Below are 27,816 nucleotides of genomic sequence, written 5' to 3'. Positions count from 1 at the left end.
GGCAAGTTAATTTCTGACACTGCTTAAGTGTCTAAAGAAGAAAGTAACTACTTTTTACCATGTGAATTGACTTTGGTAACTCCCTTTGAGGCTATATTTACCTGAATCATACAATGAGAAAAAAAGTGTGCAGTGTCATTTTAATTCATGATAATATGAGATCATTCTTGTGCACTCAAGCACATATGATAATGCACCCAAGTACATGTGGGTTTAACATTGTTTTTGCTTTGAATTTTTATTACAACTTAATGCAAGGTTTTAAACCCTTAAACGGTGTCTAACTAGCCTTGTATGTGTTCACACATGCCACATGTAGCCTGATGCCCACAGTGTTGTCTATGTATTTAACTCACTAGGTTTGAGCCACAGCCACAGTGAACAGGTAGAAAACAATAGTTATTCGTCACCTCCACCCTGGCCTGTGGCTTCCTATCAGACCTTTGAGCTACGAGAGAGGAGTAACTGTATAAAGACCGCCTCTCATTTACACAACTTCACTTCAGGAGTCCATCAGCGGCGCGTGTCGAAATAAGCCCATACACAACCAATTCCAACATCGATGTTATTTCTTTTTTAACTTCTGGACTTAACACGACCGAAAACATGACTCTTCCCTACACCCAAAGCGTGACGACTCTCAAAACCGTGAACGTCGCGGAACAGAGTACTCCGACGTTCTTGTCACACACTCCGGTTACGATGAACGAAGGCACGACGACGTACCGGACGGTGAATCTCTCGGGAGCTCAGCTGCAGCCAGTCCAGTACTTTAACAGCGCGGTGGACGGAAATGTGGTGTACGGGGGCGCACATGCGGTGAACGGAAATTTGGTGTACGGGGGTGGGATGAACGGAAATTTGGTGTACGGGGGCTCGCATGGGGTGGACGGAAATGTGGTGTACGGGGGCTCGCATGGGGTGGACGGAAATGTGATGTACGGGGGCGCGCGTTTCCTGATGCCCGTACAGCAGCGGCCGGCGGAGTCGTACGTGTACATGAATCAGGCGCCGCGCGTCGTCTCACCGATGTACATTCAAAACATACGGCCGGTGAGCGTCAGCAACCTCGACGAGACTGACGTCTACAGACAAGTAGTGAGTGTTAATTTGCATATTATGACATTATTGTGGACTTTGTTGCCTTTTCAGTTTTTTGAGTTGCTAAACTATAAATAGTTTGACATTATTACATTATTGATATAGTAATAACAACAGTTACTGTGCCAATACAAGCAGCCCCACAGTAATTACACATTAAGTACATTAGAATGACTGCGTATTATGTAAATACACACTGCGGTATACTTGTTGCCCTACTTTATCATGCCTTGGATAATATGTCGGGTGAATACAGTTAAGGTGGGACTCTTTATGATAAGTTGTCGTTGTGTTGTTTTAAAATACAGTATGATGATGTGTCATGGCTTTGCCCCCTCACAAATAACATTTTAAAATGGCCTAGCTAAAGATCTCTACTATGCTAAACTGAGGAAAAAGGAAGACAAGTTAGATAAAAAACATCAAGTTTCCCACTTTACTAGTTTCCCCACTTTAACTGAATTATGCTTACCCAGATTCACCAGTTATTTAATGTTTAACAGGCCAATAGGTCATGGATATTCAAATATGAATATATGGAAAATATGAATCAGTTTCATGATTTTTAAACTGTATAATACATTAATTGTAATGCATTATGTATACACTACAATTGGCTGGTATAAATTAGCATAAATAACCCATCATAATTTATAGTGAAAGGTAATGATGTTTGATCATGTTACCAATTAATTTAATTATAAAGTATTTACCTTACCTCCTTAGTACTTTTAGAAATAAGATCTTCAACGATCAGCCACAACATTAAAACCACCTGCCTAATATTGTGTAGGTCCCCCTCGTACGGCCAAAACAGCAGCAACCTGCATCTCAGAACAGCATTCTGAGATGATATTCTTCTCACCACAATTGTACAGAGCGGTTTTCCGAGCTACCGTAGACTTTGTCAGTTCAAACAAGTCTGGCCATTCTCTGTTGACCTCTCATCAGCAACATATTTCCATCTGCATATCTGCAGCTCACTGAATGTTTTTTGTCTTTGGGACCATTCTGAGTAAATTCTAGAGACGGTTGTGTGTGAAAATCCCAGGAGATCAGCAGTTACAGAAATACTCAAACCAGCCCATCTGGCACCAACAAATAATGACACTGTCCAAATCACTGAGATAATTTTTTTCCCCTCATTCTGATGGTTGATGGCAGAACATTCACTGAAGCTCCTGTCCCATATCTGCATGGTTTTATGTACTGCACGGCTGCAACATGATTGGCTGATTAGATAATCCCATGGATGATTGTTGGTTCCAGACGGGCTGGTTTGAGTATTTCTGTAACTGCTGATCTCCAGGGATTTTCAGGCACAACAGTCTCCAGAATTTACTCTGAATGGTCCCAAAATCAAAAAACACCCAGCAGTTCTGTGGACGGAAACACCTTGCTGATAAGAGAGGTCAACAGAGAATGGTCATACTGGTTCAAACTGATAAAGTATATGGTAACTCCAATAACCCCTCTATGTACAATTGTGGTGAGAAGAATAGCATCTCAGAATGCTATTGCGATGCAGGTTGGTGCTGTTTTTGTCAGCACACAAGGGGGACCTACACAAAATTATGCAGGTGGATTTAATTTTATGGCTGATCGGTGTATAATAACAGATAACAAAATTAAAGAGAAGAAGAGAATGACGTAATTCTCTCACTGACTGAACTAAGTTTAATTAATGCACTGCAAAAAAATCTCCATTACATCATCTGAGGTTGCAGGTTATGTCAGACAGGTTTTGATATTAAATATGTGCATAATGCAATGGTGTTATTTATTACTTATAATTTCATTGCACAAAAGAAGCTGTATGGTGTCAACCTTTTTAATTATGAGCCTTGTGAAATATCGGTTATTTGTACAATCATTCCTGTTGTACTCTGCTTTTTTGGCTTCCCACAAGAACTCCTGATTTTATTGTATTTCTTTCTTATATTCAGGGCTTCACTGAACAAACTTCATCTGTCTTCAGCCAGTCGTCTAGTCCAGTCAAGAGCCCCGAACACTCAGAAGTAAATAATGCCTCCTGCACACACAGTAACATTAAACATATACACCCAGATTTATACTTGACCTCCTGACTTTGACGCTTTTATCATGGAATACTTTAAAAAAAAAAAAAAACTTTAAGACTTTATCATCTGTGGGTGAAAGAGATGAATTCTGCCTCTCTGCAAAGTATGCTCATGCCTCTAGCTTGCAAGATGTGCTGGAAGAATGCTTTAAGAAAGCTTTAATGTAAGCCAGGCTGTAGCATGTGTGTCTATGTGTTTGTGTGTGGTTGCACACACATGCTTATGTTATGTTACAACAATTTCCGAGTTGGTGTAAAAGTGCAGTATCTGCAGGGTTTAGTGTGTGTCACTGAAAAAGTACAGACTCAGTTATTGCCAGCAGAGATGCCCATTTACATTTGGGCCTGCCAAAATTAACAAGTGAAGTGTTGGAGGAAGTTGCCCTTTTATGGCTACTGTTGCTGTCAACTAGAATGGACACATTGAAGAATAAATTGTCATTGGCTAGTACATTGTAGTTTTTACTAACCACACTTTTGACAACATGTAAGCGTAATGAACCTGAAAACTAACAAAAGATAAACTCTTGTGCGATTTACATTGAGTTTACATTGATATGTATAACAAGCACTAAATTGGTACTGGTTCTTTAAGAGAAGTGTTTATGGTTCAGTGAGCGCACATTAACAAGAGAAGTTGAACGGTGGTTTTACTCATCCGTGCAATGTATGATTAGAAATATTGTTTCTTTTTATCTTTTTGATCACCAATTGACTGTAAATAACAGAATGGATATTAAAAGAGACATTTACATTTATGCATTTGGCAGACGCTTTTATCCAAAGCGAATTACAGTGCACTTATTACAGGGACAATCCCCCTGGAGCAACCTGGAGTTAAGTGTCTTGCTCAAGGACACAATGGTGGTGGCTGTGGGGCTCAAACCAGCATCCTTCTGATTACCAGAAAACCAGTTATGTGCTTAGACCACCACTCCAGACAAAATGAAATGAAGTGAAAATGGGGTGCCTGGGTCTTGTCTTTGGATACAAAATACACAGAATGAAGCAAAAATAATTTTTACTTGTATAATGTGTATGACTTGCTTTTACGGATACTTATTTTACACGTTCTCAAATTCAAAGCTGATGTTGTTAAATGTAATGTCAGTGACATTCCAAGGCTCAATTAAAGTGAAGGAGACAGCAAGATCATGAAAGTTCCAGACCCAATAATGCAGCCAAATAAGGTACATTTCCTTCAGGGTGCACTCACAACTTTAATACGCTGTTAAAGACTAGGCTGAATCCACGACTAATCGCGACTGATTTATTCGCTATGTTGAGGGATGTTATTGCTTATGTGTGTAACACCAAACAGGTAATGTCTGAAGTCTTGAATGTGATGTTTTCGATGTTAAAATACTTTATTCTGTCCTAGTTCAATGATATAATAACTATAAATCAGCCATTTATTTGATTTCCCTGATAACACTGTGGCGCTGTCAAAAGAATGCTCAATTTGTTCGAGGTGGCTTAATCATTAGTTTGGGCATTAGTTTGGGACGGGACATATCTGTTTGCCCTCCCCTTGGTCATTCTCGCCATTGGGCCAGCACTCGTCTTCATCGTCCCCTTTCGATCGGCTGTCATGGGACACCCATTCACCCACGGACTCCAGTTTGGCTACTTTTAGTTATGCAACTGATGTGGTTCTTACACATATCACAGTTCTGAGTGAAATATCCACTGTGTGGCACTGAAAGAGGGTTTAATTTTCTTCCAAACAGATGAGGTTTTTAATGTGAATGCTTTAATGAGTTTTAATCAGCAAAACCTACCTCCCTACCCTGTACCTTAAACCTAACCGTTAGTGTTATAAAAAGCAATCATAAAAAATGCAATTGTTGAAGCAACCATCGTCATTTTATGGAGCTTCTATGATACTTTTTGCTGACGTGTCGATTGTGTAGAAAGTGTAACAGTCTATCAATTGAGCTACCACGCAATACGATTGCTCTCAAACAAGCTTGTAAATATAATGCGAATGCTAAAATGTTTTGCGATAAAAATCATACAATATAGAAGAAGTGTTTTAATGTCATAAGATAGCATTGTGTTAGGAACAGATTGAAAAGTAAGTGTTTATGAACTGATCTGCCCTTTTACTCATGATTTGTATAAAAGACAATAAAAGTAATTATTGCTGTAGCGTCTCAATAATTGTACACCAGGAAATTGCAGAGATATCTACAATGAGCCAGGTAAAAAACTATTTTGCAAAAATGTAGGTAAAGCAATGTGATTCTATGAGACCCATGGTTTGCCAGGTTTAGGTTTCTAGAGATTGCCTGGGTGCTCCTTGTTCTCTCTGATGTTCTAATACATGGACATATAGGTGTTGTGTGTTCCATTTGAAAATTAGTCATCAGGCTTTTATACAGCCTATCCCTAATTTTCTAAAGTATTACAGCAATTTAAAGGCAGTTGTCACTGTAGGGCTGTGTTTCTAGGCATGCTGGGACAGGTGTTGGGACATAATTTGCAAGTTTCGTACACAAAGGTGGATTTAGTTGGTTATACACTTGGGTTGTCTTAAATGTAAGGGTTATTATCTGTGGTAGCATTGAATTTGGTTTTTCACATTATATCATTGATATCATATACAGTATCTGTAGTGCAAAATATTGAATACAAAAAGTGCATTAGTAGTGGCTGCAGCAAATGATGAACTGAGATTTGGAAAATCAATAAATGTAAAAAGCAGGTGCTTTTTTTAAGGCCTGTTATGGGGGTTTGGTCATATGATGAGGAGACAGTGTGATGTATAATAATAATTTTATGATAATATGCATGGAAGCAACAAATATGAAGTATACCGTACACAAGTCACCAGCATTCATGCTGTTATACACATGCTTGTCATTATGTCATGCATAGTTGCTGTGCTGTTGCTCAAGAAACTTGTTTGAAAACAGTAATTCTTTTTGCTATTCCATGAAATGGTTTGTAATCATGCTTCATTTATACTTTATTATAATGTAAAAAGCGGTCATGTGCAGTTGGTACCGTAAGTGGGTATTTCTACCTAACCCTATTCCCTAAAAATACGTTTTGTTGGTGTAACCTAATGACCACATTTACATGCCCTTAAGAAAACAGTTTATTCCAGGGTTTTTGCAGAAAGCATTGTCTGAAATGTCATGTAAATAAGAACACCGTTTTCCTCACACCATTTAAGGGATTTAGAGAAAGTGGTTAACACACCTGGGTTTCTCCCGGAGGACGTGTCTTATGTGGCCATGTACTGTAAACTCATAAGTGGTGTTCTTGCAGGTTTTTGAAGAGTGTACATGTGTGTGAGCTGACCGGATAACTAAAACTTGATCACATAATTAAAGTTTGATAACATGACCTGATTCCACCAATAGATGAATTGCTTCATAATGTTTTATTTGAGAGAACTAGCCTTTTTATTATGATAAAAGACAAAATATCCTGGCATTTCAGCCCTTCAAATATTAAACCTCTTAATTTCTCTCTTCAGTAGATTCCTGTGGCTTTAGTTTGATAACAACTATCCACCTTCCATTCACTGTAGACCAGAGCAATAACCTGCTGTTCTTACACTGGAACAGAGAAGATTTGGCTCACACATTCACCTAATTTTGCTCAATGTGAGGTATTGTGGACCAAAGCATTAATGGTAGAAACCACATATTTATTTTGTCATTTAAAGTCTTACTGTTGATTTAAAGGCTAAGCACAAAGTAATTTCAGATCTACTTAAATGCTTGGAACATACAGAAGTGTTTAGGCATGCCATAATGTTTATTTTAGGTATCAGACGGCAACTTCAAAGAAACATTGTAGTGTTGCATGTGCAGCATGTGGTATTGCTCAACACTGCAGTGGGAATCAGGCTCTGCCCAATGAGAATGAGGCTTCTGCAATACTCTAAACTAGTAGAATTTGTATATGAGAGAGAGTTCAAGAGGCTAGGAGTTATTCTCTAACCGTTTAAAGTTTAATGCTTGACATTAATTACAGTATATAATCTATCCAAGATGTAATTTATGCATGAGTGGGAATTTTTGTAGTAGTTGGATGTTTAGTTCTAGTGATATTACCGCTAGTGCTGTCAGTAAAACTAGAATCACTAAACTCTATTATGTGCCCTTGCTTGCCAAGTGCAGTACCTGTTACGTCTTGTCAGACAGTAAAAGTAACTGTAATGTCCAAAGTATGTCTCATGAACCTGTTGAATCTGTTATCATCCTAATCTCGGAAGAACACACCCAGACACAATCTTTAATTCATGCAACACTACATTCACACCCTATCTGCTGATTCTACTAAAACATGATATGTTAATCATAGCAGAAAAGATTGGCAGTTTAGTAATAGGAGCAACTGTTAATAACTCAGCTTTGTCTTTGTTGTTGCAACTTCAAACCGGTTTCCACATGGCAGGATCGCCCCCCCCCCCCACCCCCACCCCCATTCCACAGAGTGTGTGGAATGTCCTCAAGGCATGTCACACCCTCTATCAAAAATATTTGTTTTTGTTTAAGCACTCTCTCAACATACAAAAACATCTGCTGCCTAATGCAAACTTCAAGACAGTTTTCTTTTTACTGTAATATCATCACCTTCCTTCCTAAACATGCATTTTTGCTGTGTGCGTGGAAAAGGGTAATGCATTGATAATTTACTTCACTGTATATTTTTGGGGGTTGTTGGTGTTTCGTTTGAAGCCCCTGTAATGCAGCTGGTAGAGCATGAGGCTAGCAATGCCAAAGTCATGGGTTTGATTCCCAGGGAATACACAAACTGAATCAATGTGGTAACTTGCAGTTGTTACCTCAAGGATCTATTTCTATTTTATCTAATGGCTAGATCAAACACTGACAAATTACGTTACACCAACAAAAGTAATTTTATGGGTTAACACATATAAATTACTTTCTTTGGTGTCTTATGCCCTGGGGGGAAGTCAGGATTCATCATAAGAGTCCCAAAGAGTACCAAAAATGCACCTCAAATACAATCTTAGCACCAAACTTTTTATTTTTTTACTTAAATTGAGGGTAAATGAGGAGTGTAGCCAATAAATGATTAAGGATCAGAATCCTGATTATAGACGTTTGAGTAAATGATTAACTATGATGTGGATGTGATTAATATTTCAACCAACGATCTGATCTGGTGTCAGTCCCTATATAAATCTGGATGAAACCAGACCCTGCATGAAACCACCTTGTCTGATTAGAAAAACAATTATTACGGGATACACTGATTTGTTTGTTGTTGCAGAAACGGATAGCTGATAATCAGCTATTTTTATGTAATGGCCAATAACTGATGTGATTGCCAACATTGTGAAAATGCTTTGGCACCAAAACAAACTGAAAAAGCAGATATCAAAACATAATGTACAGCTGGAAAGACTGAGAATTGTTTAGAACCAAGGATATAACCACATGTTCAAGATGGGTCAGATGTATGAAGCCGATAAAAGTATAAGGTGTAGAAAAAGGTTGTGCTGTTTGAACTGGAAAAAAACAAGACCTGATATTATCTGCCTCCCATATTCTCTTAATCAGGCTGATATCAGTTATAATAAAATGCTTTCTGATAAGAATATTATCATACAAATATACTGTATATTGTGCATCGCACAAAACTCCCTCCCATTCTTGTTTAGATGAAGTAGAAATGACACAGATGTTCAAATTTGGACATCAGAATTGGTCATTGTGAATGACAAATATTGATACAACTTAATATCTCTTTTCATATATCCAAAATAAATTCATTCTCTGTATGACTGTGAACAAAGTGCACGATTTGCATCTGCAGTCTCCCTAAGCACATGCAATAAACATTTTCTCCAGTATGTATGGTCCACTCCGTGTAAGGCATGTAGTTGTATTTGCTGCCTTCAATAGCATTGTCATTAAGTACACATAGGGTCAGTCAGGAGTGTCTGCTCTGGCTTGACGTTTAACTTAATTCATCAAGATGTGGACTCTTGTAGGATGCATCACACATTCTAGTTTATAGAATTTAAATGACATGCTTTAACCCTCAAAGAATAACAGTGGCAGAGGCTTTGCATTTTTACATGGCAACAAGCACTAGACCCATGTGCTGTTATGTAAGAAATGACATGTTTTGCATGTTGCAACTTAGAGCAGTTATAATCACGCAATTGATTTGTTTACTGTTTTAGTTAATACTTAACTGACAGCATAGGATCCCATAAAACTGCTTTTCAAATTACATTCGATAAACTCTCTTCTAAACCGTTTTAATTACACAAGTCATACTCTCTCTGTTCAAATTGTGCATTTGTTATGATTAGGAGTTATGTAGTGAATTTATAGCTTAATCTGGAGAATTGATACATCAATATTTGATCATTTTTAGATGATCTACTTTAGCCAATAACTCTCCCTTGTGTCAATTCCAAAATCTACCAACAGATAATGTTAAATTGTAACGCACAGTTCATGGTTTTTTTTTATTTATTTTTTAATTTCAAGTCAAAGTGAATTTCAAGTAAAGATTGTGTAAAAAAAAAAAAAAGAAAACAGAAATTACCAAGTTGATCACACAGGAAATCGACATGTTGTTTCCGAATGTTCATGTACCTTGAAATAAATGCATTCTCATGGATTACTGACACGTGGCATCCCCCAGCACACGTTTTTACATAAATTCAAATGTGAACAACGTTTCCTGTGGCACTGCTGATAGGGTGTTGTGCAAGCAACCGAGATGTAATCACGTTCACATAACAAAGTTGCATTTTCACTCAAAAAATACATTTACAAATACGTAAGGTTAGGCTTGGTGTAGTGTGAGGGCACATGGTTTATAAAATATACATTCTTGTTGCCTGCATTACATCGTTTCCAACTAAAATAGAACTCTTTTTGACGCCACTCTGTGGACATTTAACCCGTAAACTCGAGCACACACGTACCTATACGTTACCAGCTTTGGCCACTGGGGGGGCAGTGATTCGAATTTTGGAAAGCATCAGCATCAGAACATTTGACCTGCTGTCACCGAATTCACAATGCAATCTGTCTGTAATTACAGTGAATATGAATACATCTCAATTGCTATAATGAAACTGTGTATTATGCCACATAGGCCATACACCTATCAGCCACAACATTAAAACCACCTGCCTAATATTGTGTAGGTCTCCCTTGTGCTGCCAAAACAGTGCAAACCAAAAAACATCCAGTCAGCTGCAGTTCTGCAAATGGAAATGCCTTGTTGATGAGAGAGATCAACAGAGAATGGCCAGACTGATTCGAGCTGACAGAGTCTATGGTAACTCGGATAACAACTCTGTACAATTGTGGTGAGAAGAATAGAATCTAAGAATGTTATTCTGAGCTGCGGGTTGGCGCTGCTCTGGTGGCACGAGGGGGCCTACACAATATTATGCAGGTGGTTTTAATGTTACGGCTGATCGTGTATTTTGCCATTATATAGGCCGTATATCAGAACCTTGGTCGACTAATCTGACAAGTCTGTTATGCATGTACATCCTGTCTTCCTCTTTCCAGCCAGAGTTAGTGGAGGACACAAGCTTCAGGGAGGAGGTTGTGGAGGTGAAGAATGGATTTTCCACTCAGATGACCACAGAGGTGATTGAGGTGGAGCCAGTCCCCAAGATGGACAATCGCTTCTTTGGCGAACTTCTTGCCGAGGTTTACCGCAAGAACTGTGACATTCACACATGCATCTCTGAGCATGTTTCCAAGATCAGGGGAAGGTAAAGAAAGTAGTTTTCGAACTACTGTAGTAGTAAAGAAAGAGGTCTTGCAATTCTGTCAATAAAGTCATGGCTAAAGGCTGTTGTTCGACGCAACGGTTATTATTATGTTTTTAAAACTGGTCATAATAGAAATATTGAGGACAAAAATATTGATGGTTCTAGATGCTGGCAACATAATGTTGCAAGTACATGGGCTGCAGATGCCAAGGCTGTAGGTTAAGCCCAAATCTAAAAAATTAGCTTTTTGCCATGTTTGTCAATCTAGCAAAATGTCCGATCCTGGCGATCCTGGCGTCCTCCGTCATGTATTGTTGATTTTAGTTTTTGCTATTGAAACACACGTGCAAATAACGCCAGAATAAAAATGGTCGATACTTGATGACGTCACTACGATGAATGCGAATACAACGGGGGAAAAGTCTCCTCGGATGTTCCCTTTCTCAGAAAAGTTCTCATCTAGAAAGTTACTAAGGGAAAAGTACCGGAACTGTTGGTGGGGAAAGGGCCTTATCTATTAGAAAATCTTATCTTTTACTTAAAGGAAAATTGAAAACAGGTTGATTTAGTCTGAGAACACTACAGTCACATTCTCAAATGAATCATTAGAGTGAAACCCCTAGGCCTTGTCCAAAACTGTCTAAGTGCAATGCTCAATACAGATTCATAATGACCTCATAGATTCTCAACTTTAACTTTACAACTGTAACACCTCAGAGACACCTCTGCTTTAAGGTTTTTTGTTGTTGTTGTTGTTGTTGTTGTTGTATTTTATACTCATTTAAATTGTTCTCTGTCTCTGCAGGAAACATCATCTTGACCCCACCAATGACTACAAGGTAGGGATTGGCAGGTTAATCAGTTGATTCTGTGACATTGGCTGAAATTATTCTACAGTATGTTATATTCCTGCCAGTTTTGTGAGCTCTTTGATTAAAGTTTGATGCTATGCTTTATAGTTTTATGTTAATCTGTCTAATTAATATATTCTGTCATCATTTACTCTCCCTCATGTTGTTTTAAACCTGTTTTATGTAGTCCACAAAGTAAATGTTGAGGTTGGATGTTTATGCTGCTCTTTTCTGTACAAGGAAAATGAAAGGTGATCAAATATGACAAAAACATGCCAAAACTACCAACACAGTAAGTCTTCAAAGGCCATACCATTCCAATTAAAATTATAGCTGTTAATCACTGACAATCTTTACCATTACACTTCAATCTCATTTGGGCACAATACATTTTTTTTTACGTTATTATTTATTTAATAAAATTTGTGGGGGTGCAGGGGGGTTTTGGTCTATTTAGGCAACTTAAATGTGAAGTCTGCTCCCCTATTTGTATTTTATTTATTTATTTATTGCAGGAAATGTTCCATTTTGATTTTATTTATTTCTCCAATATTTAGTCAACAACATTAGAAGTGTCTGCCATTTTGACCCCGTAAGCAGCTGTTGCCAACTTACAAAAAACACATTATTACACATAAACACATTATTTACAACATATACATTTGCCTATGGCAAAAGTTAAGATTACCATTGCTGCCTGTGTGCAAGGAACACAAAGACCAATGAAAAATTGGTATCATTGACATCAAACTTTGCTTGAAATGTCTTGATGCACCATATCTTAATATAACCAAAGGTTAATGAGATTTTAGAGCTTAGGTTGAGTTGAAGCTTGTTAGTCAATAACTATTTAACTTTGAACTGTTCCTCTTACAAAGCTATTAAAGGTATTCAGAAGACTTGAAATATAGTGCATGAGTCATATGAACCACCTTTATTTCAAAACATTTTTACAATACTTTTGGTGCTTTTTTGTCATTTTTGGAGCTTTAAATTTTTTTTACCATTCACTTTTGTTGCATGGAAAAGTACAGCTTCACAAAAGAAGATAAGTCATACAGGTTTGGAACAACACAAGGAAACGTTTTTGCAGATTTGCACTGATTTTTCATATTTGGGTCAGCTATTCCTTTAACTATTCAAGAAGAATATGTCAGTTGATAAATATTTTTTCTATCTGTACATGTGTGTTGCGAAACAGGTGGAGAAAGAAGAAATAGAGGCTCTTATTCCTAAAGGAGGGTCTGAACTGACAAAGCAACAGATCCGCTACCTGCTGCAGGTGAGAGCACATGAACACATGATGAATGGCTGCCCTGACTAATCACCACTCTGCCCCACCCATCGACAACTCTCCTGACTGCTTATTTAGAGTATTAACCTATCCATGGTACACATGAGCCTGCAGGCACAATGGAGGCACACACTCATTCATTATTAATGTATACAAGTCACCTCAACATAATATGTTGATGTTGTTTAACATCTAGCAAATTAAGACATAAAATGAAGCTCCAAATGTGAATTTCAAGTCAAGTTTTGTATGTTAAATTTGTATGTTTTGTGTGACTTCTAAAGGGTGCTCAGAATTGCAAGCACCAGCACAATTGTCCAAGTTCATACTAATACCATCCTATTGCCATGCTCTAAATTATGAGTATATTACAGATAAACCATAAATGAAAACCTAAATCTATATGGGACTTTTAACAAAAGTATTTTAAAGACTGTGCATTGTTTAATTTAATTGTAAATGAATCGTAACAAGTATGAACTATCACATATATGAGAAAAACACACTATTAATGATATAACATTATTATAATGATATAAGGCCAAACGTTAACTGCTGCAGCCTAAATAAAGCATATTATTTAGCTTATTTTCCTTAAAAGTGGATCTGAATGCATTAATGTATAACTGAATGCTCTTCAATTTGAAAGGAATATTTGTACGTGTGTGTGTGTGTGTGTTTAGAGGAAAACATCTGCAAATTTGAGATTTAGAGCATTAACAATCAATCATGAAATTAATCATAATCATGATTATTTTATTCTATCCACTGTCCAAATAATCTTATATCATATCAAATCATATAAACATAATTAAATAATATTTTAGATTATAACAGTATTGTACATTTATCATATAATATTATGTAACAATAAACTCAGCAAAAAAGAAAAGTAAATTTTTCAGGACACTGTATTTTAAAGATAATTTTGTAAAAATCCAAATAACTTTACAGATCTTTATTGTAAAGGGTTTAAACAATGTTTTCCATGCTTGCTCAATGAACCATAAACAGTTAATGAACATGCACCTGTGGAACGGTCGTTAAGACACTAACAGCTTATAAACAGACGGTAGGAAATTAAGGTCACAGTTATAAAAACTTAGGACACTAAAGAGACATTTCTACTGACTGTGAAAAACACAAAAAGAAAGATACCAGGGTCCCTGCTCACATGCGTGAACGTGCCAAAGTCATGCAGCATGGAGTCATGAGGACTGCAGATGTGGCCAGGGCAATAAATTGCAATGTCCGTATTGTGAGACGCCTAAGACAGCACTACAAGGAGACAGGAAGGACAGCTGATCGTCCTCGCAGTGGCAGACCACATGTAACAACACCTGCACAGGATTGGTACATCCGAATATGACACCTGCTGGACAGGTACAGGATGGCAACAACAATTGCCCGAGTTACAGTCAGGTCCATAAATATTGGGACATCGACACAATTCTAATCTTTTTGGCTCTATACACCACCACAATGGATTTGAAATGAAACGAACAAGATGTGCTTTAACTGCAGACTTTCAGCTTTAATTTGAGGGTATTTACATCCAAATCAGGTGAACGGTGTAAGAATTACAACAGTTTTATATGTGCCTCCCACTTTTTAAGGGACCAAAAGTAGTGGGACAATTGGCTGCTCAGCTGTTCCATGGCCAGGTGTGTGTTATTCCCTCATTATCCCATTTACAAGGAGCAGATAAAAGGTCCAGAGTTCATTTCAAGTGTGCTATTTGCATTTGGAATCAGTTGCTGTCAACTCTCAATATGAGATCCAAAGAGCTGTCGCTATCAGTGAAACAAGCCATCATTATGCCAAATCAATTGTTTGGAACATTCTTAAAAAGAAAGAACTCACCGGTGAGCTCAGCAACACCAAAAGACCCGGAAGACCACGGAAAACAACTGTGGTGGATCACTGTGGTGATACTTGCAAGTGCAAGAGTAGGGTAACATCTCACAGCAAGAACTGGCAAATCTGGTGCAGTCCATGAGGAGGAGATGCACTGCAGTTCTTAATGCAGCTGGTGGTCACACCAGATACTGACTGTTAATTTTGACCTCCCTTTGTTCACGGACACATTATTCCATTTCTGTTAGTCACATGTCTTTGAAACTCAAATCAAATCAATCAAATCACTTTATTGTCACACTACCATGTACACAAGTGCAACAGTAGGTGAAACTCTTGTGTGCAGTTCCGAGCAACATAGCAGTCATGACAGTGACGAGACATATACCAATTACAGTAAACAACATACTTACACAAAACAATTTACAAATCAAATGTACACATACTTACACAACACGATTTACATATCAAATGTACACATACTTACACAACACAATATAATATAATATACAATGTACAGTAAACAATACAAACAATATAGAATACACATACAATAAAAAAATAAAAATAAGAGTATATAAAATATATATATGCAGTAGTTGTATTGAGGGGACTATATTTGACAGTCCAGTGTGAGATAATAAGATGAAGAGTAAGAATATTAATAAAGTGCAGTGCTGATTGTTGATCCTGATAGATCAAGTGTTAAACAGTCTGATTGCTTGGGGAAAGAAGCTGTCATGTAGTCGGCTGGTGCGGGTCCTGATGCTGCGATACCGCCTGCCTGATGGTAGCAGTGAGAACAGACCATGACTCGGGTGGCTGGAGTCTCTGATGATCCTCCAAGCTTTTTTCACACACCGCCTAGTGTATATGTCCTGGAGGGAGGGAAGCTCACCTCCGATGATTTTTCTGGCAGTTCGCACCACCCACACTTGTTCAGTTGTTGAATCTTTTTATGTTCATACAAATATTTACACATGTTAATTTAAAAGCAGAAAGAAAATAAAAGCAGTTGAAAGTGAGAGGACGTTTCGTTTTGTGCTGAGTTTATATAAATAAAATAAAATAAGCAAGTTGAATTGAGCAATTTTACTATAGTATTATACACAAAGATCAATCATAAGTCTATTTTTTTCTGTCTTTCTTATCTAGACTCGTATGACTGCTGATAAGACCATGCGTCTGATGTTGACCACATTTAGCAGTCTACGAGAGGAGCTTATGCATCTGCAGGAGGATCTGAAGGTAAGAGAAAGATCTTTCTACCTCTAAACAAGCCATCAGTCTCTTGTCCTGCTGAAGCAGTCGTTAGTTTCCACCGAAGATGCAAAAATGAACCATATTAGGTTCAACCATGTGTGTGTTCGTTTGTTGTGTAACATAGTTTTGAGCTTACCTCGAATTTTTAAAGGTGTGATGTCTGTGTACACAGATTCAAGAGTATGTGGTGACATCTCTCGTACAGATCCAAGCCATTTGACATTACACTAGCTGTTATTTTATTTGTTTTATTATTGCTTTATATTATTACACATTATGCAAGTTTTTGACTTTATATTAATTGAGACTATATGGATTATTTCATTTATATAGTGCAGGAATAAAGATGACTAAAAGTACAGTAGTGATAGACTGGTATCAGTTTGACCAATCATTTTTCTGTCAATATATTTCTTTATAATAATTGTATTTAATTATATCTTTAAGGTTGAGTCTGATATTTTGTGCCATTTGATATGTCTGTTAAAAGTAGCACCCAGCAATGCCATTACATCACTGTGTAGCAAAGGTTTTCACAGGTAAAATAATTTGCATATTTAATATATTGTTTGCATAAATTACTCATCTTTTATGTAAGATTCATTCTCAAGTGAGAACACATAACATTTTAAGTTTAACACTTTGACAGCCTAAAACAAGATCTTTGTTTTAAAAAAAATCTTTGCATACATATAATTGCATAAATATATTTTTGTAATAATTGTTTATATCAATTAATATAGATATATTTATTAAAGTATTTAAAATTAATTTGGACTTTTACGAAAATATTTAAAGTGCATATTGGTTTTTTTTATTGTGTCAAAAATGGGGTGAGAAGAGACCGACACAGTGGGTATGGCATCACACCTCGGAGAGGCATTTATTAAAAATAAAAATAAATATAAACATTTTCATAAATGGGGAAAATAGTGTCAAACTGACAACAGGGGGAATGGTGATAAAAATCTGGGATCCTCGCATTGAAACAGGTCTCCGTGAAGGTTGGGGAAGTGTCCATGGAATGGTCCAGGTATGAGCGGGGTCAACATCCCCTCCTTGTGCAACAAACGTGTGTCATTTGGTAGAAAGTGAACTATTCAAAAGTACATTAAAAGTACAAACTTGTAAGGTATGCATATTTATACATAATAATAAATAAATGTAGACTACAACATTTTTATATAATCTAAAGCTGTATACAAATATTAAGCTTTACATTATATAAAATAATATAAGACGCAAGTATAAAATGCAAAAGATTTTACACATTTATAGTTAAATTGTGCAAAGATCTGGGCTGCAGAAATTTTTTTCTTTTAGTAGTCTGTCTTGATATGACATATTAGATATGTCATACAAACAACCTTTTGATTCCAAAGAGCATTTCAAAAGCTTTTCATCAAATGCAGGTTCGGCTTTAACAAGGTTATATTTTAAATTGGACCAAAACTGGACAATTTATGCTGTAGTTATTTTTGTCTGTCATTAGTTGCTTTTGCATTTTTTTTACATTGAAAAGTACCTGTTCTTACAGTCACTGAGCTCACTCTCTCTCTCTTGCTGTGTCTTCTGCCGCAATACATTGTGAATATTTGTGATTATTTATCCATTCGAGGCTTGTCATAGAATGCATCAAATAAAAACAGACTGTTGTGGCTCATTTTAGTGCAAGAAAAAAGCTTGGTGACAGAATCTGGTGAAAACATTCACATCTGCTTGTCCATTCTTCAGTAAAATAAGCTCATTGGTTACTTGACAAGAACATAAGATCCCACTTCAGTGACAGAATGATTTTTTTCAAACAAAATGAATGTGTTTTTTCAGTCTTTGAAGCCATTAACTCAGCAGGGAGTCCTGACAGTCAAGTGATTAACACTTTCCGCTGAAAGACGCTAATGGGTGCTCTGTCTCCCTCTGCCTGGCCGGTGATTATGTTAATGAAGCTAATACCTGAAAATTATTGGAAAAATGGTCCAGTGAGACCCCACCTATATATATGTCAACTACTCTGCTAAATGAGTAAATGTAAACTTCCCAACAAAAATGTATATTATACCACAATACAATGGATTGAACTGGTTTCTATACCTCTGCTAAATAATAAAACACCTATGTATATTGCTCGCGACACACAAGGCTTACAAGCACAAATTTAGGTTACAGTGGATGTAAAAAGAGCCAGCCTGCTTTGTTGGTACACATGATAAGCAAGGGTGTAATTTTCCAGAAAGTTAATTTCCTGTTTGACTAAACAAAGCCTCTGTTCAGTTTGTTAAACATAAACCATTGTAGGGTTTCCACAAATACCAGAGGTAGAAGCCAACAAATGCTGCCAAAAGCTACTAAAGATTAATTAACTACTTCAGTGTCTTTGATGTTTGAAGTTGAGATGGCATCCAACAATGTCATTCCACATTCCAATAGATAATCATTCACTAAAATTAAGGTGTGTGAGGTTTCTTTGGAAGATGGAAATATTATAACACAAAATAATGCTGAATTCACTGTCCATGTGTGCGTGCAACAACTAATCAGTAGCTAAAGAAGGGAATCTTTTTGGGGGAATATTCAATTTATTGGCTATTTTTTCCTGAGGGTCAAATCAAATTTAGAGGGAAGTTATCTGGATTTAGGACATCATCAAAATCATTTAATTTTAGCTAGTGTAGTCATTTTAATCTTTAATCACATTGTTGATTTATCAAAAGAATAGTTCACCCAAAAATGAGAATTCTGTCATTACAAACTGTCTTGTTATTTACTGACCAAACTTGTTTGCCGTTATTTATTCTGTGGAATATACAGTTAAATATTTTTTTTCTCTCTCTTTTCCATACAACAGCAGTTCATACTTAGCAGTGACCCTGTCCTTGAATGTCCAAAAGAACAAAACAATCACCATAAAAGTACCATAAAAATATTATAAATGTATTCTGTTGGCTATATATACCAACTCTTCTGAAACCATAAGACAGAATTGTGTCATGAAACAAATGTGTTACAAAAAGAACTGTGTGAAGATTCTTAAAAGATTCTCAGTAAACGGGTTTGAAACAACATCAGGTTGAGCAAATAAAAAAGGTTTTCATTTTTGGCTGAACTGTACCTTAAAGTGAACCTGCGTGCCTTTAAAATTGAAATGATTGACATGATTGTTGGATATTTATGTCCACTACATAACGCGTTATCAGTTGTGTGTCCAGTTGTACTGTAAGCTGGATTTGTTGTGTGTTTGCAGCGTCTGGAGAGTGAGAAGGAAGAGTTGGAGAACGATCTGAACTTTAAGGCAGATCAGGTTTCGGAGTATAACAGACTACTGGAAGGCGTCCGTGAGCACAACAGGCAACTGCAGGTAGGGGACGCCACTATAAAACCACAACATTAAAGAGAACCTATTCAAACCTATAACAACACTATAATCAAAGTGCACGACTAATGGAGTTAATGACTCAAAAAAGAAAGAACCGATTCTGAACACCTGAAATGAGTAGTTAGTAATTCCAGACTTAATTCCTGTACTAATCTCTGTAATTTGGTAATAAAAAAACACTTCTGTTCTTCATTGGCTGCTCGCGACCAGCTTTGACCCACCCTCAAACACTACGCTAAGCGGTAGACCAATCTAACAGACTGGGACATCTGACCAATCAGAGTAGAGTAGGCTCTCTGAAAGGAGGAGTTTAGAACGGATCATTGAACGAGTCGATTTTTGAAAATGGTAATGCTGCAATTTAAATTAAGAGCAAATTCAAGTGTTTTTTGACCTTGGATGCATGTAAATCTATTGTATGAGAGCTTTAAAACAAAATTCGGCACGTTTAAAAAACATAATAGGTGCTCTTTATCTTCACTTCCAAACATCACTCCTGCCAACAATACAACACCAGTAACACACAATTCATGGCATTATATAATTAACAATGTCTAAGTTTTCCCTAATGGTTTAGGGGGTCAATTCAGTACTGATAACTAGAATTTTTGTACATTGTAAGATACCCATCTCGATTTTCAGGACCTTTACTATCTTACTTTCTCAGACAGCTGTTAAAGACAGTAACAATGCTCGGCGTACTCTAGAGAGCCAGCTTTTGATGTTTCAGAGCAAAGACCCCAGCAAAGACTTCCACATCAAGGAGCTGGAGGGCAGCAAGAGGGCTCTTGAGGAGGAGAATGATATCTTGAGGAAGAAGGTGGGTACTTCTGAAGGACCTCGTTGGGATTGCTCCAAAACAAATCTTAAAGCAATAGTTCAATCATTTAAACTCAGTCTGTTTGGTTTGCAACGATATGAGGGTGAGAAAATGATTTCATAGCCAGAACTATACGTTTTATAATTTTATGTTTGAATATTTGTTTATGTGTTGTTAAATAGTGTACAACTGTAATTAGCATTCCTGAATCTTGTGGCCACTGGTACCATTGTAAAACTTCAGAAACAGTAAACTAGAGATTATGCAGTGGAAATCCACATAATTATAGTGTCTGATTCTACATTTCCCCCTCTCTCTTTGTGTGTGAATATGCGTGAATGTGAAATTATGGGTGTCTCTTAGATGGCAGGTCAGTGCAGCAGTTCCACTGTCCAAATCAGAACACAAGAACTGTCCAAACAGTACGAACAGATGATGAATGATCTACGGGAGGAGAAGGACAGAGAACTCAAGGGCCTGCGGGTAAATAAATAAAGACAGAATAGATAGGGGTTGATACATTTTTATTGAATGTATTTATGATGACTCCTCAGTATATCCTTAAATGCATGGTCATTTTCCCATACACGCTTACATATTCGGGTCTTTAGGGACCCGGCACTTATATCTATCAAAAATGGATGCTCAAAATGCGTAGATAGTGTCAAATTTTTTCAAGACACTTAGAAAAAAATACAATAAATATATTTTGATGTTTCATTTGTCATTAATCAAAGAGAAAATGCAACAAATCTGGACAAATCTAGATCAGCATTCGTGATTTTCACACTGAAATTTCATGAGATGCAACTGGCTGTCAAACACATACTGAGCTACACATAAACTACGTGTAAAGTATTTTCTCAGGCACTTATTGAGTCTAAATAAGTGCACAACTTACATAATTTCAGTAGTACACCGAAATGACAATAGTCATATCATACTCTTCATGTGTAACACTTGCTATAGTTTACTTCAGTGTTGTTTACACATCAGCTAGCAATGTCAAATGTAAATCAAAGCAATCACTGAAACATCAGCACCACCTTGAATAAGAAATGGCATGTTTTTAGCTACACTCTTTATAAGAGATAGATTGAGGAATACTAAAGAGATGTGGGCTCATACCTAACAAATGGATGTGGTACAGGGGGTGTAATGAGTTCCGGTCTCTAAAGACCCATGGTATGCTTTTAAGGATTAAGGCAATAACCTATAAGAGGGAGTGCTTAAGCAATGTGCCTAAAACCCTCTTCCTGTCCAAGTTCCTGACATGCACTGTTTCTCATGTCTCAGTGGTTTTATAAAATGCAATATGATAAAATACAAACTTTCAATAAATAGTTAAAATAGAATTTTCAGTCATCCGGTTTTACCCATTTTATAATGAATCCAGAAGTCACAAATGACCATCTGATACAGTGAATTTATGATAACTCATCATTCATGGTTATTGTCTATCATTTGGTTAAAGAACTGTAACACACAACCTCTCATGGCATATTATTTCTTTAAGAAAACAGAAATATGATAAAAGAATAATGAATCAGTGAATAATTACATTTATTATTATTATTATTATAGTAATTAGACATCACAGGTCTTCATATACAGTACAGTATACTGTATGTTGTTTTGCAATGCCTTTGAATGTGCCTCATCTAGTTAGTTTTTACTCTAAAATCTTATCTATTTTGTATGTTGTATTATTTGTGTGTGTATTTTAGTCTCAGCTGATAAAGATCCAGACAGAGCACACCACCATCACAAAGACCTCTGACAGCAGCCTGGAACTGCGTATCACTGAGCTCCTCACCAAACTTGAGCAACATGAAAGAGTCATCAGACTCAAGGATGAGGTACATAAACATACACCTACATACAGACATCTGCTGCAGGACAAACAAATGGGCTTGTCACAATTTTAACAATGTCATTCTAGAATATAAAATATAACATGATACCAGGCCATTATTATTATCATAATGATAATTTTGCAACATTAAATTTGAGGCTAAAAAGTAGACAAGCACAGAAGAGAGACTTCTTATTCAAGAATCATTTCTTAATCTGCACTGAATTATGACACATATGCTAATTCAGTCACACTTTACAATAAGGTTCCATTTTTGAACATTAGTTTTTTACATTATGCAAGCCCAGGTATACTTAGTTTTTGCATGTTCCGGATGGGCACGCGCCTGGTCGACCACGTTGCCTTTGTGAGTTTACGCTTCTGACAACGAGCGTATATGAATGTGTTTGACGCATACCCACTACAACATCTTTGTGATGCTCTTTTATGTAGAGTCAATGACCGGTGCATTCGGCAATGATGCGCACAGACAATGAATGCGTCCGTGAGTCAAGAAAATCTGGCGGTGCGCGGTCAGGCCACGCAGACTGGATTATGACAAAATTGACATCACACATACTGTGCTTGGAGCGATCAGCAACGCAGACATGCCAAGTATACTTTGGCCTTTACAGGCTACCCACCACAGTGATGGGAAGATTTGCAAAATTACCTGCCAGTGCTCGTGAAATACCCACATTTGGTGCGTAGCGGATGCTAATTTCATACCTTATATGTAGGAAATCGGTTGCATGGGATAGCGGTCAATTAAACCGTTTGATGGTCATTACACAAAAATATTTGATTGACCAAAGTATTCCAGAGAACAGTGGAACAGTCCAGGTTAAAGCTGAAATCAGTCTGTAAGAAAATAGATAATGGCAAGTATTTAGCAGGCCATTTTGACAGACTCCAGGAAAACAACATTCTTCTGTTTCTGATTGAATCAGTGAACATGGATGTTGTCCTCCTCATAAAGAATGCCAATTGCTCAGAAGTTGACATCATAGATGAAACATATTCTTTCGTATTTTCCCTCTCTGCATTAACTCAGCTTCATTGCCCTTGAGGAATGCGAATGCAGAGAAGACTGTGAATTTGACTGACAGATAATTCTCCAGATTTCTACTGCAGTAATTCATTCTGAATACATCTGACCTCTGACCTTTGGTGTACTCCCTTAGGAGATCAAGCGACTCAAGCAGCAGCAGCAGCAGCAGCAGCAGAGCGACAGCTCCAGCAGTACATCGAGAACTGTTGTTACCAAGAGGTGTGTGTGTGTGTCTTTTGGTGGAGGTGCGGGGATAAGTGCATAAACGATATACGGCAACACTTTACAATAAGGTTCCATTTGTTAACATTCGTAAATGCATTTGGTATCATGAACATTCGATTAACAATATATTTGTTACATCATTTATTAATCTTTGTTAATGTTAGTTAATAAAAATGCAATTGTTCATTGTAAGTTTATGTTAGATCAGAGTGCATTAACTTATGTTAACTAATACAACTTTTGATTTTAAAAATGAATTAGTAAATTACCTAAGATTAATAAATGCTTAATAAGTATTGTTCATAGTAAGTTCATGTTAACTTATGCTGTTAACAAATGGAACCTAATTGTAAAATGTAACCCGATATACTGTATAAACATGGTTCAGTCTCAGAAAACAATGTGTTTAAATTTATGTGTGTTTTCTTCATGACTTATAGCCATAATTTACAGGATATTGAACTTTGTGACATTATTTAATAGATTTAACTCTATTAAAGAAATAGTAAAACTCTTGTAGTCATATGTAGCAATATACTGTATAAAGAAAAAGCATCTGCAGAGAAAATTCGTTTTTATTACTTATAAATAGTCAAAATGTCACATGCAAGATAAATTGTTCCATGCCATTCAATCCAAATGATAAAGACTCATTTTGAAGTCTGCTCTTTCTTATCATTGAACAGATACATGAACCAGTACCCTATTCTGGGTCTGCTGGATGACAATTACAAGTACACATCACCCATTAAAGAGGACAGGACTGTCGTCATCGAGAGAACAGGAGAGATTACCAAGCGAGTTATTTAGGCTGTAACGTTGGGATTTGTTTGGTAAGGGACACATTTTTCTCCAAGTTTAGTGTAGAAATGGCCCATGTGGTCTTACCAAGGTCATTTAGCATAAAATGTATTTGCCCATTGATTTTCTGTTTTCATTGATTCAGTGTATTTGTCAGTGTAAATTAAAAATTATAAAGTATTGGTATGAAAACAAATTTCACTTTGGTTGCACCAGAATTTCACATAATTTTCTGAATTTCCAGAATGTCAACATTTGTGTTCAGTGGTTACTGCATTCCCCCAGATGTTACTGCCCTTGCTAACGGTACCTAGGACTGTCTCATTAGCCTGAAATAATTGTTCAAACAAAGTTTGAAACATTGGAAATGTAGGATTTAAAATTGTATTCAAACTTGGAAAATTAAAAACAAAGAAATATTATGATGCGAATGAAGAACAAATATTAAAGATGCTGCTTTATTTCAAGGTCACTAATCAGATAAGCAAATATAAAAAAAAAATTGCAATCCTTTCTCTAGGCTGTAATGAATGCTATGTCTTCTGTTCTGTTCTGTTTTGGGCAGAAAGTAATTGCCAACGTTTAAAGAAACTGCTTCTTTTTCCGACAAGAATCAACTGGAAGAAGACCCAGAGGCCTCTCTATTTCCTCCTCCGATTCCCTGGCTCTCACCCTGCATGCTGCCCTCTCCCTCATCTTAGGGGCTGCTAATGGTGACGGTGGTTCTAACATTACATTTTTGGCCTGTGGAACCAGGTAATGCCATTTAAAATTTGCATTCTTTCCTCATATGTACCACCAAAACCTTCAGCAGCCTCTGGTCAGCACTACTGTAAGCATGTATATATTTGGAGAGAAATGTGTCTTTACTGGAATAAAACTGAGACAAGTATTTTCCATAATGTAAATGGTGGTTGCTGGTCTTGTTTGTTTTCTTCTCATCTGTTTGACTGTGCTAATGTAGCACATTTTATGATGTTTTTTGCTTTTTATGTTTATGTTCTGAAAACATTAGAGGTGATGCTTTATATACAAACTGATATGGGCTTTTCGATGGCTGATGCTGATATCTACATTATTAATTTAGAAAGCTGTCAGTAGAGGCACAGTCATCAGCTATGTTGATAATCTCTAAATACCAGGTATCTGGCAATGAACCGGCCTTGCCGATAGATCAGTATAACAGTTATACACAATTTAAGATGGTGTAGGTTTTTACTGCTTTTTTAAGTCGTTTACACCAATGGAATAACAGTGATAGGTTTAAACTATCTAAAACACTGACAAATTGGATAGAGGAAATCACTGCTGTATTTAACGTAATAGATATCATATAAAAATAGATTTTTGTCTTGATATGTCAGTAAAAGCAAAACTGCTCAGAAAATGCTGGTAGCTCCACAATCATTCATTAATCTCATTTTTTTATTGCCTGCAACTGCTGGTAGTATTTTTGTTATGGCACATAGAGTCTATTTCTACAGTATCTGCTGTAGTTGTCAGTCGTCCTGACCTATTCAAGTGTTTTTATGTTTTTCTCCGCTCTTAATGTTCAATGTAATAAGTTTTGCTGGGTTTACCTTCATTACAGTGCAAAATGTCAAGATTTAGTTTTGCTCAGGTTAGTGGTAAGGGAAAATGGCAAGAAAAGAGCCATTTCTGATGTCAGTAAGAGGTAAATGGTTGCATAATGGGTAGTTTAGACATCTAAAAACTTTGTATTAAAGCTTCAAAAAGCTTTTGAAATATCTATATATATTTTTTAAATACTTCAGAGTGACGTTAGAAAGCCAGAGCTTCATTTGGTCTCTTATATTCTTCAATCAATGCTGTTTTTTTAGAAAATGAAATGCATCTTTTATTTAAACATGTTAACTTCACAATTACAGTGTTGCATCTGCAGCATTTACTGTTTTTTTTTTTTTTTTTTTTTTATGAATGGAATTTAACATGCTGTAATGGTGTGTGCTTGAAATAAAATATATTTTGACCTTCGATGGACTTATGAGAGTGTTAATTTCTGTTTTATTATATTAACCTGTAGTTTTGGCAAAGTGACTTGCTTTTTTGCCAAAATGTTTTATTCCAAATTGGAATAAGTAAATATACAGTTGGCTATAGGTATACATCTTTGTTGTGTTTGCTGTGACTTTCCACAACTTTTCGCAGTTCAACACAATGTAAAGTTGATGTATTTGAATAAATGTTAAAATCCTTAGCTAAACATAACTCATAAATATGCCAACAAAAATGTTGAAAGTGGGAAAAAAGTCTGTTAGTGGGCAAAACGTTAAAAATCATAGCAAGGAAAATATTCTTTGTAAATATTACTTGACAATCAGTCAGTGAACTTTATGAAATCAAGTGAGATTTTCCTGTCGGCAGTTCAGAATCAGAACTAGAAAATGTCCGATTCATGAATCGATTTTAATGTTTTTCTTTGAAATGAGTGTGTTTAATGAGTTAGCAAAACGGTATGAATCATTTGGACAGCTCACTCACGCACTGAATCATTTGGAGTGTTTTCGTTTCTCTCACCTGACTTGGAACAAAACTAGCGCGGGATTAAGTAGACCGAAATCGTCCTGCATTATCGTTTGCTAGTGATGAAGAAAGTCTAAATTGAACTCCATGTGCAGATTGTGAACTCACTGCCTCAGGTGAATACATTTCCACCCAAAAGTGAATCGAAACAGTAGGCTCTACACGAAAAAGTAGGCTACCATGATATTTTCATGTATCGTGGTTGTAGGCCAAATTGTAGGCTAAAATGCTGTTCTCTGAAATACCCTCTCGAGGAACATACATAATACCTCATATGAATATGATAATATTCCAGCATATAGAAGTTCATGATACTAGTATCATGATAATGGCACAGTATTTGTATTTTTTTAATAACTATTACAGTTAATTGCACTTGACTATTTTAATAAGTAATATAACGTAGATTAAATGGAGGACGCTAGCTGTGCTTTTGTCATGTACTGCTTGCATTTACTTTCTCTAAAGTATAGATTTCAGCTTTCTTAGTTATAGTTTAGCTTTTATTGAGTCGTTTGCACCTTCGTGAATAGCTTGCTTCAACACCGGTTAGATCATACGGGACACGTTTTCATTTTCACACAACAGTGAACAACAAGCTGACTACGTCAACGCACATTCGATAAATACTTGGTCCAGTCACCAGAGGGCGCTAAACATCAACATATTCACTTAAGAAGGGGGGTTTACGAGGACTTCTTTTAGGTTACAAACTGGTTATTACAAGGGTATTATGCTATAAATGTGGTTTATGAGGATATTTGTAGTGTCCCCATAATTCAAATCGCTTAGAAAACATACTAAACAATGTTTTATTGAAAATGTAAAAATTCAGAAAGTTTTTTGTGAGGTTTAGGGGTAGGGTTAGGTTTAGGTTTAGGGGATAGAATATATAGTTTGTACAGTATAAAAACCATTATGTCTATGGAGAGTCCTCATAATGGTAGCTGCACCAATGTGTGT

At 36.5% G+C, this 27,816-nt stretch overlaps 1 protein-coding gene across 5 annotated transcripts; it reads left to right on the top strand.

Annotated features, from left to right (window-relative positions):
* The first annotated feature begins 483 nt into the window (after window positions 1-483).
* On the top strand, window positions 484-26,301 carry LOC127624760 (protein POF1B-like). Of its 5 annotated transcripts, XR_007968220.1 has the most exons (14): window positions 484-1,098; window positions 3,048-3,119; window positions 10,711-10,919; window positions 11,725-11,758; window positions 12,972-13,052; window positions 16,077-16,169; window positions 19,426-19,539; window positions 20,225-20,377; window positions 20,741-20,860; window positions 22,105-22,236; window positions 23,417-23,502; window positions 24,195-24,341; window positions 24,554-24,615; window positions 24,875-26,301. XR_007968220.1 is itself a non-coding variant. In XM_052099626.1 (13 exons), exons 1-12 carry the CDS (start codon window positions 607-609, stop codon window positions 24,316-24,318), a joined length of 1,710 nt encoding a protein of 569 aa, XP_051955586.1. In that variant the 5' UTR covers window positions 484-606; the 3' UTR covers window positions 24,319-24,341; window positions 24,921-26,301. The 5 variants fall into 5 exon arrangements, 3 of the variants coding, with proteins under 3 accessions (XP_051955586.1, XP_051955585.1, XP_051955584.1); XR_007968219.1 differs by having other exon boundaries at window positions 24,195-24,615; XM_052099626.1 differs by lacking the exon at window positions 24,554-24,615 and having other exon boundaries at window positions 24,921-26,301.
* Window positions 26,302-27,816: the final 1,515 nt, after the last annotated feature.

The sequence above is a fragment of the Xyrauchen texanus genome, chromosome 31, assembly GCF_025860055.1.
Source record: "Xyrauchen texanus isolate HMW12.3.18 chromosome 31, RBS_HiC_50CHRs, whole genome shotgun sequence".
NCBI lineage: Eukaryota > Metazoa > Chordata > Actinopteri > Cypriniformes > Catostomidae > Xyrauchen > Xyrauchen texanus.
This window is presented reverse-complemented; position numbering and strand designations above follow the sequence as displayed.